Here is a 16,703-nt window from a genome sequence, read left to right on the forward strand (position 1 = left end):
TTATTTTACTTTGTTTGAATATTGCAGTTTTACGTTATTTTTATTTTTTTTCAATGTTATAGTTATATTTTACTGTTACTTACTTTTTGATAGGTTAAAATAAGTTGGTAGTAGAGTCGAAATTCTTAAACACACATAAAAAAAAGGAAATACTTAATATTTTTTTTTTTTTCTTTTTAAATCATATAAAAGGGTAATTTATTTGCAAAGTTCTGGATTAATTTTAAAATTGAAATTTCAGATAAAAACTTAACCTTTTAAAGTAAAGTTAGATATATATTTATGTGTATATAGTGTTAGATATATGTGTGTGTAAAAATTCTTTATTTTTTTTGGAAAATTTTTTGTTTTTTTTCTATTTATTTTTTTTTAAGAAAAATATTTAATGTTGTAAAGTTTAATAGTGTCTCTTTTCATAGAGCTTTTCGTTTTAGAGTTTAAATTTTTCATTTTTTTTCATTTTTAGCTCATTATAATATTGATTAAGTTTGGGTATGCAACTCGATGACCGAGAGGTCTTTTTGCTATCCAGGTCATTGAACCAAAACATTTTTGAGCAAAAAAATTTTTTTTTCCGCTTTTTCTTCAATAAAGTATATTATAAGCGAACTAGAGTTTACGGGTCTGCAGACAATGAGCCATCAGTGCCTGCTGACTTCAATGGCGACCCTAATGTGATATCGAACCAGGAATCTTCGAGTTTTATTCAAGCGACCATAAATAGCGCTTATATCACAGAAGTGAGCGCGCAAGCTAGGTATGTTGATGAACTGGCTAAGCTGGTAGAAGAGAATAGGCTCTTAGAGAAAAAAAAAGTTTAGATACGAATTGTAATCCATTTAAAGGAGAATAAATTCAAATAACACCATAAATAATAGCGGCCTCACTTTAAGCAATCAGATATCGCACAATTTAGGCAAAACGGCCATACAAAGGAGTTTTAAGAATAAAACTCTTTAAAACTGTAAACTCTTCCAAAATATGATGCCATACTGATTTCACCATTTTTTAAATTGCTTTTTTTTTTAGTTTTCACATTAACTTCACCTTTGAAGTTAATTATTAAAAACCTTAAGTTTTTAATTATGTTTTTAACTAGTTGAAACTGTTTTTCTGCTATACTACTACTTTTTTCAAAGCAAATGTCTAACATTTTAACACAAATTTTTGAATATTGTTTTAAAGTTTTGGTTAATCGTATTTATTAACATATAACAATAAAAATTTAATGAACACAAACGAAAACGCTCAAAAAATAAGTTAGTCTAAGGACCTTGCTTGATTTACTAAAGACCTCTTAGTCATCAAGTTATACATTAAAGACTTATATAGTTATGTATAAACTTTTGTGATAAAAAAGGATAGCTTTATAACGGTTTATATAAAAACTTAATACATCTGTTTACAAGAAAAAAAATAATAGAAAAATAGTATACAGTGTACTACACTTTAAATTAATTTTATTGAAAAATCGATTGTAGATTTACTGCATCTTGCTCGATCGTACTTTTTTGTTTCAAATCCGGATTCAACTGTATTTAGACTTCAAGAAATACGAAACGGGTGCAACTGGACAAGTTGAATATAAAACAACTTTAACAAGTCTCAACGTTGGTATAATCTAAACGTTATTAATAATGTTAGAAACAATTTATCCATAAACAATGTTTTACTGATTTTCTATACTACTACATTACCAAAAACTTCCTTAGCTGACAATGTCATGGAAATGACGTAAAACTGTTCTAGTGTATGACTCGATAACTGAAAGGTGTTTTCGTACACCAGGTACTGAACCAAATTTTTTGAGCGTATTTTTTGTCACTCAATAAACAAAATATAGATTAAAAAAAAACTATTTCTCAGAAAAGTAAAAATAAATGTAGAGTACATGGTGGTCTGTTTTGAAATATGAAATCATAGCTAAAAGAGTTTTAGAGCGGCGTGAGTTAAGCGAATTTAAAAACTGTTGTTTCTTAAACTTAGACTGTCGACAAACTAAAGTCAAAGTAGTAGAATTTTTAAATTAGTTAGATTACATACAACTTAGTTTACAATTTTTATCTAATTATTTGTTCTAGCAGGTATGTTTGGAATGTTTTCTGTAAACCAGATGCTTTGAGAGTTATACCTCTTCAGGGATCTTCTATCTTATCCGAAATACAAAACCGTGCCAAGCTAATCAGTTTAAAGAGTTGAAAAAGAAAAAATCTTTGGTAGCGTCTAACATGCTATTGAAATCGTATCAAGACCTTCTTACTTAGGTACTTTTTTGCTAGAGTTCCGAGTGATAAAATCTCGTGTCCTGTGTCATAGCGTCTTTTGGGATGGAAAAATAAACGTAAAGGGACAAAGACTGCTTGAATTATTTTCTACTACAGTTTCATCTTAATGAGCTTCTTTTTTAAGATAACATACCGACGTAAGTTTTTTCTGCTGCCAACCTCATTCCACAAAGTGGCATTAGCTTCATTGTACTTTAACCAGGAGCTCTTTATTACTAGCACAAGCGTTGATTCCTCACCGTTAATTAATTTCTTCAGCATTAATTCTGATATAGATCACTCTTGTAAAAACAAGCTAAGAAGTTTCACAAAACGAAGCAGCCATGATCAATAAAAAATTGACCTTAATAAAATTTCTAAATGAAAAGTTTTCCAACAACTTTAAAATACATTAATGATTAAAATTTTGAAGTAGAACTGCTACTGTTAATCAATATAGTTAACAAATGTTACACTATCATGATATTGTAAGTTTAACAAACTTTTATAGAATATTAAATGTTTACAAGTTTCTGCATTATTTGAATAATAGAGCCAGTATTTATTTCGGCCATCATCAACAAAGTTGAGATGTTATATGCCATCGATAATAAACAATGAACTTTACCGCAAGATCAACTTCAACAGCATCCGAGACAACCCTACGACCGATTTCGTCCTTATTGGGACGTTTGTGGGTAAAATTGAAAAAATGTTTTTTTTTTCAACTTTACCCACAAACGGGCCCTTCAGTACTTTGTACTTAATCTCGCTTGTTTAAGATCACAATAGCGGTTTCTCGCGACTATTCCTGCCTGATGAATCCTAATAAGGACGAAACCGGTCGTAGGATTGTCTCGGATGCTGTTGTTGTTGATCTTGCGGTAAAATTCATCTTAAAACATCATGGTTTTGTAATATTCATAATTTGCTTATAGCCAATCTAGCAACTATGCTTAAGAGAACCCTTGACAAGTCTGCTCCACAGAAACTGAATAAGCTGCGTAAAACATTCTATCTATAGCACAGCTCCAGATAAGTTGGGGAAAAAAAACATAAAATATTTGATTCTTTTTATACTAAAAAACTGCAATGATATGTTCTTTCATAAAAGACTAACGCTATCCTTCAGTATATTAGTCTGCCGAACTTGAAACTTATTTAGCACTAAAAAATGCAAGATAAATCTGTATACAACCTAAAAATGTGGAAACAATATTTAGGTTAAATTCATCTAAAAAATTCAACTTACTGCAATTTTAATCAGAAATATATCGAACTTCATTTCAAACATTTCAATTGCAGTTTTTTTAAGTGCAATCGAGATCAAAATTGACAAAAATAAAAAGATGTGAGTCTTTTGTCATATTTTTCCTCAGATGACTACAGCGACTCACTAGACAACTAACTTATAAACAGCAGACTAACTTAAGCATTTTTATTTTAGAATTTTTTGGATTAAGAATTTTTTAACTTCACATACAGAATACTATGTACATAAATTCAATATATTTTAACATTGATAATATTAGTCTAAGAAGTCTTTGTAACTAAAATAGTACAACTATACAAAAATGCTCATTACTAAAGTTGTCAGTTACCGACTTTTCTGCTTAATTGGTTATTAAACTGCAATGGAGCTGTAATAAAAGTAGTAATGATAATAAATTAAAAAACTGTTACAAACGCAGTGAATTGAAGAATAAATTTCAAAATCATGAAAAAAAAAAATTCATAAATTTCTAAATACAGTATAATAATTAACTAGGTTATTGCACAAAAAGAAAAAAAGTAGCATTTCTGAAAACTGTGTAAATTATTATATGAAGTATATAGATAAACTGCTCACTTTTTTACAATTAAACATAAAAATAAATTTTAAACAGCTCTTTACATCGAAAGTGTGGTAAAATTTGCTTACTATATACGGTTCATATATGTTAAAATAAAGAAAGTCAATTTTATGTACTCTTATTATAAAAATCACTGAGGAAAAAGCACTAAATTATCAATCAAAAAATATCAAGCAGTATTTACGTACAAAAAACTTGATAAAAGCACGTTGTTAAATTTAAAATGATAGGTCCTGTGGACAAGACGTTATACTGATTGCAAGAGGTGTACGACTCGATAACTAAAAGGTTTTTTATGCACAAGATCTTAGAATAATTTATTTTGCGCGCTTTTTTTGTTGTTAAATAAACAATATAACATTAAAAAACATTCATTTGATATCAGTTTATTAAAAATAAACTTTTAGAGCATCAGTTAAACCAGGCAATTATCTCAAACACGTTTCTTTTAAAACATTTTTTTTAAGAAACAGTACTTTGTTCAACAGTACAAGCTTAATCAAAACAATGATTTTGAAGTTCTTTTTTGTCTAAAATGAAGCTGTTATAAGAAATAAAACCTGTTTTAACTTATTGGAAGAATTATCTTACAATTTTTTTCTACCACATTTGTTTGCTCTATGTTTTAAGATTAAGCTTATTGAATCCTGCTTGGTTTAATAGAAATCAACGTAACTGCAAACATATTTCTGCAAAAGACAAATTTCGGCCAGCGACCAAACTCAGCTCGTGACTTATTATAATATAAAAATATTTTATAAAGAGCTATAACTTGTAATATAAATTCTGTAACTTTTTTTAAGCTTAAATTTTTTGTTTGATTAAGAATAAAAGTTATTGCTAAGTATGAGTTTATTTTAATAAAACTTTAAAAAAATAATACATTTTATCAAAGTTTGCATTTAAAATTTCTCCTAAAATAAATATTTTCAAACATTTTGCCCATCACTTACAAAACAGCGGAAGCTTAGTTTACTATTAAAGTTTTAGAAACCCTTCATACAAACAAGAATTTAGAAAAAAAGACTAAGTTTTTTTTAGCTTTTTAGCTTGTTTTATTTTATTACTTGTTTTATTTTAAGATAATTTGAAAATGCTATTTAAAAAACAATCAAAACATAAAATGGGATTTCATTTAAAGTAAGTTCCTTTCTAAATAGTAAAACATATTAATTAGTAAAGATATAAGCGCGATCTGTTAAAAAAAAAATGTTATTGTTATACACTTAATTTAATTACTAGTATCATATGATTAATTTCAGTTTTTTATTGTAGAAATGTTTTCTTAAAATTTACAAATTTGTAGTTTTTTATGATTAATATAATTGAAGAAAACAACCTTGTAACTTTTCAATAATAAAATCTTTGGTGTACCAAAATATTTTTTTCTGGACATGCTTTTAAGAAAAGTTTTATATAGAAAACTAAACAAGTTTTTAAGTTTACAACAAACAGATGCGAAAAGGTCGTTAAACTGTTGCTGGCAATTTAAAATAATAAAAAAGTACTATAAAACTGCTATTTTTTACAATTAAAACGAAAAACTGCTGCAACAAACGTGTTGTAGTAGATGACTGATTTATTCTGTGTATATTTTATAGCAAGAATTTTACATTTTGTTTGATATTTAACTGTTTTAAATTAACTTTATAAAAACTTTATTATTAAACTTCGAATTGCCTATTTATACTATTTCCATTCTATATTTCGGACTTTAAACCTTTTTTAAGACTCTATAATTTTTTAACTAAACATTTTTGTATAACTCTTTGTCATTTATAAGTTAATAACAGTAATAGTATGTATTGATTAAGCAGGTTAAAAAATACTCTAAAATCAAAAGTTTCTTAATTAAATTTTCAAAAAAAAATCTAAAAAATTGCTAAAAACTTATTAAAACCATAATGTTGATTATATTTATTTAACTATAAGTTACTTGTGTTATTAAAAACAGATATTTTTTTTATAATACGAAACAGCCTTTATTTTGTTTAATCTTAAGTCAGTATATAAAACGGTATATTAGAATTTTGTAAAAACAAGCGTTTTGAAAACTTTGTTTAAAAATTTGGAACTAGTAGTTGAAAAAAAAAGCAAACTGTAAAACATTCAATTACAACTATAACGGCTATTGACCTAATTTTTGTACAACTTCCTATTGCTTTAACACATCTAGCTTGAAACTCAAAATTTTTAAAGTACAAAAGGTAACATAATAAAATACTACCATATATTGATAAAAGTTTTTAACAACATGTATGTATTTGAAAAATGGTTTTGAAATTCTGTATCGGTACGCTTCCAAAGCAAACTCTTGGATTGAATTAATCAGTACTTCTAGCATTTAGTATTAATAAATTATTAATTTTTTTCTAAAATAGTATCTTATTTTATATAACTACAATCTTTAAGTTTTTTAAGTTTAAATGTAAATAAAGATGTGCAAATTAATTGTTTATTTACAACCAGGCATCGGTGATAAAAAATTGCGACCTTATTAAGTAAAATAAAATATTAAACTGCATATAACAATGTTGCTTATATATAATACTATAATAATATTTATAGACATTAAACTGGTTGTTAATAAAATATTTAATTTGCACATCTTTATTCAAATTAGCTCTTTACATTTCAGTAAATTGAGAAATCTTTTACAGTTAAGACAATAACTATAAAAGTTTCAATGTAAGTAATAATCTATAAATGTAAATTTAGACATTAAAAGAATAAATTAAAACAAAAAATAATAACAGGGTCGGAAAACCCTTTTCGTCTACAGTTTGTTAGCTATAGAGATAATTTTGGAGTTAAAAAATATCACTATGTAGTTTAGCTTAACATTTTAGATGCTTCAAAACATTTTTCCGTAAAAAATATATCTGATTTTAAGTATAAAAAATTATTTTACATTATTACACTTTTTACAAATTTTCATAAAGCCTTGTATTATTTTAAATTTCAAACTGTAATGTAGCTACTAAAAATTGAAGTATTAAAAGCAGAGGTAAACTGTATATACTTTCAGCAGAGATTTAATTTAAAAAAGGCTATTCATTTTTTTTTTATGAAAGTAAGAAGCAATATAAAAAATTCATTCTTATTTATGTTTTTAATTACAAAATTATTTCTACTACTGGTACTAATATCTTTTGCAAAGTGTGTAAACTAAACTGTGTTTAGTTAAACTATGAACATTTTTAAGAGTGTTCGTATTAGAAAAGTTGTTTTGTGACTTATGATTAAGTAGAATTTTAAGAAAGTTTTTCAAGTAGTTTAAAAAAAATGATTCATAAACTTAGAATAATAAACACTTAATAGAACGATAACTAAAGATTTCAAAGAACTAAAATTCATTGCTTTTTTTTAAGTTAATTAAGTGTGAAACCTCAAAAATTCCGGTTTAAAAATACCGCGAAAGTCTTAGAAGCTTGATAATTAAGCATAACTGTTGATTATGATTACAACAAAAAAAAAAGGCTTCAGTAAACTGAAACCTTTTTTAGACAAAAAGTTTTTTAACTAAATATTTGTTAAAACAGTTATATTAATAAAAACTTAAAATATTTATATTAAAAAACTTTTACAATTAAAAACTTAAGATGCTTTAATAAAGTAGAAAATAGAACAATGAATTCCGAAAACTCTTTTCAATAAATACCACATTAAACAAAGCTTTAAACTGTAAATAGGTTAAAAATATAAAAAACACAAGCTTTTAAATGTTTTTATAGTTTAGAAAAACAAAACTTACCTTGAACACATACTACGAGTATAAAGTTATAAAAACTAAATGAAATTCAAAGTCACGAAAACCTAAGGTACCCTAAAAATTTGTTTACAAGTTTTACAAAAGTATATGTAACACAGTTTGATATAGACATTAAAATATAAAACTTGTTTTTACAATTTACTAAGCATTATATATACTAAATATGTCATAGTTTATCTACAGTGTTTATAAGTTTTAATTTAGTTATTTTAGTAGTTTTTTAATGTTCAATATTTTTGATAATTTACTAAAGTAACTTTTAAAAGATGAAAATACTTTTACAAAACAAAATAAAAGAGTTTTACATAGTTCTCAATTCAAATATGTTTTTTTATACTTAATATTTCTAAAGTTGTTATGCATAAAATCGTACTGTTTTTATCAGGCTAAGTAAAAACGAATTAAAAACTTACATTTTAAATTTAGAAAGTATACAAATTTAATAAAGTTTCTGTTTTTTTCGTCCGATATAAAGATATAGATGTTTTAAGTTCTGACTATTTAATTACTAATTACCTTGCTTTTAGATGGAAACAAGTTTAATTTAAAATTTTGAACTTTAATAATAACATGTGAGTAAAAAAATTAATTGAAAAATTATGTCTATGTTTAATTTTCAAAAACTTAAGTTTTTGTTAATTTTATGAAATATCGTAAAATAAATTTGTGCTTTATTAGTTGTTTTATGAAAATTAACTCATCTATTACGCAATATCAGCTTTATTTAGCTTTGTTTTATTTAGTTATTTTATATAACTGTAAAGCTGAATTTTTTTGCCTAGATAATTAGGTTTAACCAACATAAACAATAAGCTTTATTCACTTAAAACAATTAAAATCTTACAAGACTAATTATTTTCAACAGAAATGTTTAAAGAAAGCAAAAATATCCACTAATTTGTTTTTAAGCAACTGACAATTTGTCACATAGCTAATAATATGCAGAATCAACTTTTCTTTTAGTGTTTTCGGGTGTTATATTACAGTCAAAGTTTGAAATTAACACACAGCTCAACTCAGATCAATAAAGTGTATACCGAGTTGATAAAATACTTAAACATCAAATGTGCTAGTATAGCCGTGATCTTCAAAAGTGTTTATGTTTTCTAAAACAACTAGTTGTACTTTTTCAGCATCATCAGTTGAAATAGTTTGTTGACTACAATAAGATTGTGTGTTAGAAAGGTTGCCCACATAATCTAGAAAGTTATAGCACTTGTACAGTTTATTAATTTCGTCAGCTTTTTCGTATACTTTCTCATAGGACACAACCAACCCTTCATGTTTTCGGTTGTTGTCATTTGTAGATTTTATCTAATAAATATTATAGTTTTATTTCAATTATTGATATTGTTTTTATAAAAAGTAAAATGGTTTAAGAACAGTAAAAGTGTATTTATTTTTCAAACTGATTTAAATTTAACGTATTTTCAAATTAACAATAAAGTATGATTATACAAAGAAAAAGATAAATAAAAAACAAAATAAAAATTGTGTAAATACGTTTTTTTTCTGGACGTATGTGAAAAATTTATTTTAAGAAAATAAATAACATGACACTAACAAGTGATTCAGGAACAGTACTTCTAGTAAACTGAGCCATGCTTTCTTTTAATTTTTTTGTTGATCTAACAATTGTGATGCATATAATAGTAACCAGCAGAATAATCACCACTATTCCTGCCCACATAACTCCCTTCTCAATTGATAAACTTCCAATTTTCGGTAATTTTTCTTTTATATTTTGTTTATCTAATTCTGTTTAAAAAACTGTTTCTGAAAACACAACAAAAACACATAGTCAAATCTGCACAAAATTTTAAGAGAAATTTTAATGAATAACATTATAATTACTTTGAAAAACATTAGGATTTTATCAAAATAATTTTTAAGTCCCCCATACTTTAAAGCTATGCAGCTAATTTATAACATGATTAAGGTTTTAAAGTTACGATGTTTTAAGCAATAATAATGTAATGCTATATGGTTTTACGTGTATAAAATATTTAACAATAATTAACAAATTTTATCCTTAATTAAATTAAACAAAAAATTAATTCCTCCTTTAAACTTTATATACTAAGCTAAAAAATACTTACTAAGTTTTAGCAATGATAAAATACAGAGATTAATAGAATAAAGTTTACCATCAATTAAAACACTAGATGTTTGCAACGTGTTTTTATGAGTATTTTATAAAGATATAAAATTACTTTTATCATTTTCTTAGCAAGTTTTAATAAAAGTAGTTATTATAATTTAAATCGTAGTTTAGAATGTAATCTGCATAAGATACATCTTTTAAATTCATAAATTTCGCAAATGTTTTCTATTTCAACAAAATTAATTTTAATTAAGTTTTGGGTATACGATTTAAAAATCTTAAACTAACACAAACGTAAAATTTAGACATATTTTTTAATTTTAGAAGAATAAAAACATTTTTTAGTGATACTAACAAAAAAATATCTCAAAAATTTAATAATTAACTCAAAAAACAATTCGAAATTAATAATGACAACACGTCGAATTTTAACTTACTTTTTATAAAATGTGATAGCTCTCTACACTAAAAGCCTACAAATATTTACTTATAAAGAAAAGAGCTTAAAAACTAAAAAGTTTATTTATTGAATTATTTGGACGACGAAATTGAACTGTCATATATTAAAAGATGTCTTAGTCAAAAACTTGTGCAGACTTGGCAACAGTAAACAATATAAAAGTTTCGGTTTCGTTATAAAAAACGTGAACTGATTATTAAGTACTTTTTTCTTTAATTAAATGACAAAATAAAAATAAAAGAGTCATTCAATAAAAGCTTTAATACTTATCATCAGTTTTGAAATCTAAGATCAATCTGCTTTATACTTTAAACACCTTTCTAGTTTTCAACCTACATCACATTACTTTTAACAAGATTATTTACCTTGTTCATGTGAGAAATAAAATTTACAAGCTATTTTTTGTTATTAAAACTTTTTGTATAAAAATATATTAATATTGTTGTAGACATTCTACGGGCCATTTGAGTTGTGTTTAATTTCTTTTGATACTTACTGGAATACTAAGGATAGCTTCAACGCGATATATTTCAAAGTTTATGTCTTTCTATATGAAGTCTAAAAAAAAAGAATAATAAGTCTTTTTTTTTTGCTTTTAACTGACCAATGCAGATCAGTCAGTTTAAACTTTTACGAAACAAATTTAAAATCAGTATTATTGACACAGTAATAGTTTTAATTTAGTATCAATCGACTATAAAGAAATACTTTTTCTTGGTAAAATACTAAAGGCTGAAAATTCATATTTTATTAAATGACAACTTTCGCCAATCAAATCTATATTCATTTTAATAAAATATCTGAAAATTTTTTTTTTAATAAAAAGCCATAGGTTTTATAAACTATATTGTTTATTTAATGATAAAAAAGCGCTCAAAAAGTTTGGTCTAAGAACCTGGTGTACAAAGGTACCTTTCGGCTGATATCTAATCAAATGATTGATAATTTTTTGTCTCAATAAGGCAGATATCTTAATAATGAAGCTAAAAAGTTATAACAAAAAGTGTACCAACTTAAAATATTTAAAAACGAAAGTATAAAAATGAAAGTTTTGTAGGCTGCTAAATGATAAGAGTTAATTTTCGGAGCAAAAATATATGACAACTTTAAAATAACTTTGCATTTTTTTTTTTGAAACTTAAAAAAGATTTAAATGAGATATCTCTAAATGAATATTTACCCTAACTTTTTTAAGTAAAGATTAACTAAAAAGTAAAGATAGTTTTACGGCATTGAAAACTATAAAATATTTAATTCCGCAAGTGTACTTTTTTGATCTAATTTAAAGTTATAGAACTTTTACACCGTAGATAGTTTTTTGCTTTACTTAATGAAAACAAACCTGTATTGATGCACTGGGGATCAGAAAATTTTTCTTCTAAAAGTGGATGGACTTTTTCTTTATAACACATTGTTTTTAAAGCAAAACAAGCTTTTGTCGAAATTTTAATACGTCTATGTACTCGTAAGCTAATTTCAGTTGTATTTAAACCAACAGTTACTTTTAGCCAGTTTTTCGAACCCTGAACACAGAAAAAAAAGTACAATTTTTGAAGCAAGCTTGATCATAAAACTTTTTTGTATGTTTATAAATAAGTATATAAAATACTTTTAATGTTGAATATTTTGTTCTTTGTGTAAACGAAAGTTTTAATTTGTAAAAACTACTTTTTAGCTTGGAAAAATATATATTTATTAAGTCTAAAACAAACTTACTAAATTTTTGTACTTTATGCGATACTCACATTCTTCAAACTGGACAAGCTCACTAAATTTAGTTTCTTGTTTTATTGTTGCATATTTCGTAGCAATTTTAAGGTTGACATATGCGTACTTGTCATCACTTGTTAAATTTCTCAATGTCAAGTTAAATTTTGGCGGGGTCCATGTAACTAACAAGTACTCTTTTTAAATCTTACTGTTTTGTTTAAAACGAACAAGCCATGTCTTTTTTACACTAGCACTTTAACTAAATTGAATATTTAATTATGTTGTAATTACGATTTGTTTTTATTATTACTGTTTAAAAAAGTCTAAAATATAAATGATAAAATTTATTTTGTAGGTTTTAAATACAAAAAACTCAACATCAATTATCTCAAACCTCAAGTATGTAAATATTGCTTTTTTTTTGTATATATACACAATTACAAATAATACAAAGCAAGATAACGATCTACATAAGTATTACATAAATTCAATAGTTCATATTTAAGATTTTTGTACCGTTTGCAAAGTATTTATAAGTTAAATTTAAAAATTAAAGTATTTTATGTTTTAAAAAGCTTAATAAAAAGTTAAGTCATTAAATTTTACTTACTAACCACTACCTAATAAACTATTAAGGCTACACTAGAAATTGTTATTTTATTTATAGAGAAAGTTTTTTTTTTTTTAATTTGAACTTGTTTTGAGTGCTTTATAAATTGATGTTATCTCAATGTTTTGAAAAGGTATGTTTTTACTCTCTTTACACTACTCTGTATTATGTGAACTTTTCAAAAAGATATTGTTTTATTTTTTCCGTATAAAAAAGTGATTAACAAACTATTAACGACGACCAGTAACAAAATACACCTGTAAGAGCCAAAGTACGTTTACAATATAATTAATAAATATGTTTAACAAACTATGTTCAGTTTCTTCAATCCACGCATGTACGCCATAATTTTCAAAATCATCTTCAAAATCAGTATTCAATAAAACGTGGTTATTGTTTGTAGATAAAATTATAAATTTGTTGTAATAGTCAATAGCACTTAAATACGGTTTTAAGCTATTAGTAAGGTCACAGTAACAAGTTGTAAAGTTCATACATTCGCCAATACTGTGAAATCTAAAAAAAATATTCGTCCATTGTTATAAGCAAAACTTTGGATTAAACTTATCGTTTTCCTCATTTTTGTCTTTTAGTTTGATAACTTTTTTTTTAAGTTTTATTGTGATTTTAAATTTATTTTTCATTAAATAATAACTTATACAATGCTTAGATTTTTTAAGCTAACAAAGCAAAGCAACATAGCATTTTCTACAAAAAAGAAAAAAGTTTCTATAAACTATAAAATAATTACATAGACAAGTATAACTTTAATGTTAATATATATATATACGTAAAAAATAAAAACAAATTATACAGTAATCTTCCTTTATTCTACCAACATATGTTTCTGTGTGTCAACGAATCAACACACTTCAACTGGGTTGTTAATAGGAAAGATAACTAAATCAAAATTTACTTTTTCAAAATAAAAAAAGAGTAAATTTTGATTTAGTTATCTTTCCTATTAACAACCCAGTTGAAGTGTGTTGATTCGTTGACACACAGAAACATAAGTTGGTAGAATAAAGGAAGATTACTGTATAATTTGTTTTTATTTATATTCCAGTGAAGTTACTTTACTAGGACCTTTTGTTAGCAAACAATTAAAACTATATTTTGAACAGTTACGTAAAAAATATAAATTTCGATGCTATCTATCCTGAAAAATAGCTAAACCTGAAATGAATAAAAATTTACAAACAAAATTTGTGTAAACGCTAGTACTTTTCTATCTTAAGAAATAGTTTTATGTTTTTGAACTCATATTTTTAGAAGCTCATAATAGTTTATAGCTTATAAATCGTTATAAATCGTAGCAGAATTAGAAAATGAAAAAAATATTTTCTTTTGTTTTTAAATTTTGAGTTTGCTTACTTACAAAACTATTTATAAACTATTTTTTCGAGCACTAACGATTTCAAGTTAAAGTGATCCATTTTTTATTAAATGAAATTGTGTAAAGTATAACAATTTAACGCTAAGTTATTAAGTTACAACATTATTAATTCCTTTTTAAAGTGACAGTAAATTATAGAACTAAACAAAAGTATAAACATTTTCTGTCAGCTGCTTTGTAATATTTACATGGTGTCAGTCACTTTAAATAAAAGTATAAACTTAAAATATTTTTTTTCAAACACCGTTCCGTTTTCTTCTAAACCACTTTCATAAAGACTAGCATCTTCTATACGGTATACACTGTAGAAGAGATCATTTTTCATTCCCACTTTATTTTCATCGTGACATTTATAACCTTTTGGAGGACCCCAACGTAAAATACAGTTGAAGTCTTCCTTGCAATCCCAAGTAGGATTCGTAACTTTGTAAAACTCTGTAATAGTATATACTGTATCGTACAACAATTCTTATTTAATGGTTAACTATTAATACATTAAGTTTTTTATATAAGATTAAGTTATTGTGTACTGAAAGTAACATAATCGCAAAAAAAATTATTTAAAAGTTATATAAACTTTTAACCAAGTTATTTTTCTTTAATTAGTTTATAATTTTATTTCAATTTCACAAATATTAGTATTTAAATAAAGTTTTATAGAGCAAACAAAACCAGGATAAATTAAATTAGTTCATGAATTATAAAAAATTTAAATAATTTGTAACTGTATAAAGAAACAACCTCCGAAAACTTCGTTTTTCGAAAAAATAAGCACAGTGTATACTATAACTATTATTCTCATTTTACTTAATCTAAAAACTAAAGTTGTATTTGCAAGTTTTATTCATAAACTCAATAGAATCATATGATTTTTTTTTAATCCTTTTTAAAATCTAGGGCTTTAAGATTTATACTAAATTTCTAATTTTATCTTAAGCAGTTTTTTATAAAGTACTATACGAGCATTGTTTATATAATAGCTCTCTTAAAGTTAAGTAGCACTGTAAATAAACATTTTTGTAAAACTTAAACAAAATCTAAAGTGTGTAACTTTATGAATAATAAAAGAATTATATGGCTTTTTTTTGTATTAATTTAATTTGCTTTAATGCAACATAAAAGCTCATTTACTTTTAATAATAAAGGGCTGAAAAAAAAAAAACAATGAACATTTAATTTACTGCCAGAGTTCGGTGAATTATTATTGACCTGTTAAAGTTTTATTAAAACGGTAAACAGCACATAAAATAAAGCCTTTTAACACTAAAACCATTTAGTTTTGTGCTTAAAATTTATTAGCTTATCATGTTCTATAGCGCTTTACTTTAAGTGAAATTTAAGTTTCATAAAATTTAGCTGACGTATAATTGTATTGCTAAATTTATTTTAAATTAAATTCACTTTTTATACAGCAACAGTTTAATACACTAGAAGTATTTAATATTTAACAGTGTTAAAAATTTTACTTCCTTTGAAATGTTCCATACAAAATTTTAAATACCATTCTGTAAAAAATATTCATACTTTTTAACTTTAATATAGTTTTAACTCAATGTTTCAATGACATGCAGAACAATTTATTTCAATCATTCTAGCTTTTTCTAATATTAAAGTTTTAAAATTTAGTAGATTTTAACATCTATCTTAAACTTATAAAAACCAATCAGGCTGTTTATTAAAAACTGTTTAAATTCTTAAAAAATATAGATAGTAAAACAAAAAAAAGTTCATAAAACGTAGACAATAATAACTTTGCAGGTTTGAAAAAAAAAATTAAATAATTACTGTCTAATCTGTTTTTTTTTTCATTAGACTTCTGATAGCTTAAATAAATAGTTCACATATTTAACTAAAAAAATATCTATTTTACTTGAAAAACATATACTAATACAAAACCAGTTTCAATTTCAAGCAATTTATATGTTTACTGTGACAATTAACTTTTCGAATAGCATACATTGAAATTTAGCTCACTAAGATTGTTAATTTAAAGCTTTTTTAAACTTACTTCTTTGTCTTCTCGCTTAATATTTCGATGAAATTCAATATTTACTAAACAGAAAAACGACTGACTCCTTTTAAAGTAAAAAAGAGACTTACACTTGCAAAATTAGTTCTAGACGTAAAAAACTTACTGTCTAATAACAACTTAAAAAGGCATTTGCTTTTTCGTGATATTTGAAACTACTCATTTTTTTCTACAAACGTGTTTATAAACTGACATGAAGAAATAATGACTTAAAAACTAAATCTTTTTACTTTGTAATAAAAGTTTGTAACTGTTAAGAATTTTTTTGTTAAATGTTTTATATAAATGTATATGTGTTTAAAATACACACTTATTAACCCTTTTACTTTTTTATGTACTAACTTAAATTTTTAGCAAATTAATTTGTTTTTGTCACAACTTAATTTTCTTCGTTACAATATAATTAAATTATTGACAGCAACTCTTTGATAAATAACAAAGTAAATTTTTAATGTTTCTTAATAGCATTTATAAGAACCAGTGTAAAAGTTTTAGAATAATTTTT

The 16,703-nt window shown here is 24.6% G+C and overlaps 1 protein-coding gene across 2 annotated transcripts; it reads right to left on the bottom strand.

Moving 5' to 3' along the window:
• Positions 1–8,467: 8,467 nt before the first annotated feature.
• LOC145845171 (uncharacterized) lies at positions 8,468–16,302 on the bottom strand. 2 transcript variants are annotated; one of them, XM_082952603.1, is made up of 7 exons: positions 16,178–16,302; positions 14,391–14,604; positions 13,084–13,289; positions 12,170–12,345; positions 11,796–11,976; positions 9,454–9,647; positions 8,468–9,203 (listed from the first exon to the last, which is right to left on the bottom strand). In XM_082952603.1, the coding sequence occupies exons 2-7, from the start codon at positions 14,492–14,494 to the stop codon at positions 8,943–8,945; spliced, it is 1,122 nt and encodes a 373-aa protein (XP_082808729.1). In that variant the 5' UTR covers positions 14,495–14,604; positions 16,178–16,302; the 3' UTR covers positions 8,468–8,942. The 2 variants fall into 2 exon arrangements, with proteins under 2 accessions (XP_082808729.1, XP_082808722.1); XM_082952596.1 differs by lacking the exon at positions 16,178–16,302 and adding an exon at positions 14,911–14,983.
• Between the last annotated feature and the right edge of the window lie 401 nt (positions 16,303–16,703).

This window comes from Thalia democratica, chromosome 1 (assembly GCF_965202585.1).
Source record: "Thalia democratica chromosome 1, ktThaDemo2.hap1.1, whole genome shotgun sequence".
Taxonomy (NCBI): Eukaryota; Metazoa; Chordata; class Thaliacea; order Salpida; family Salpidae; genus Thalia; species Thalia democratica.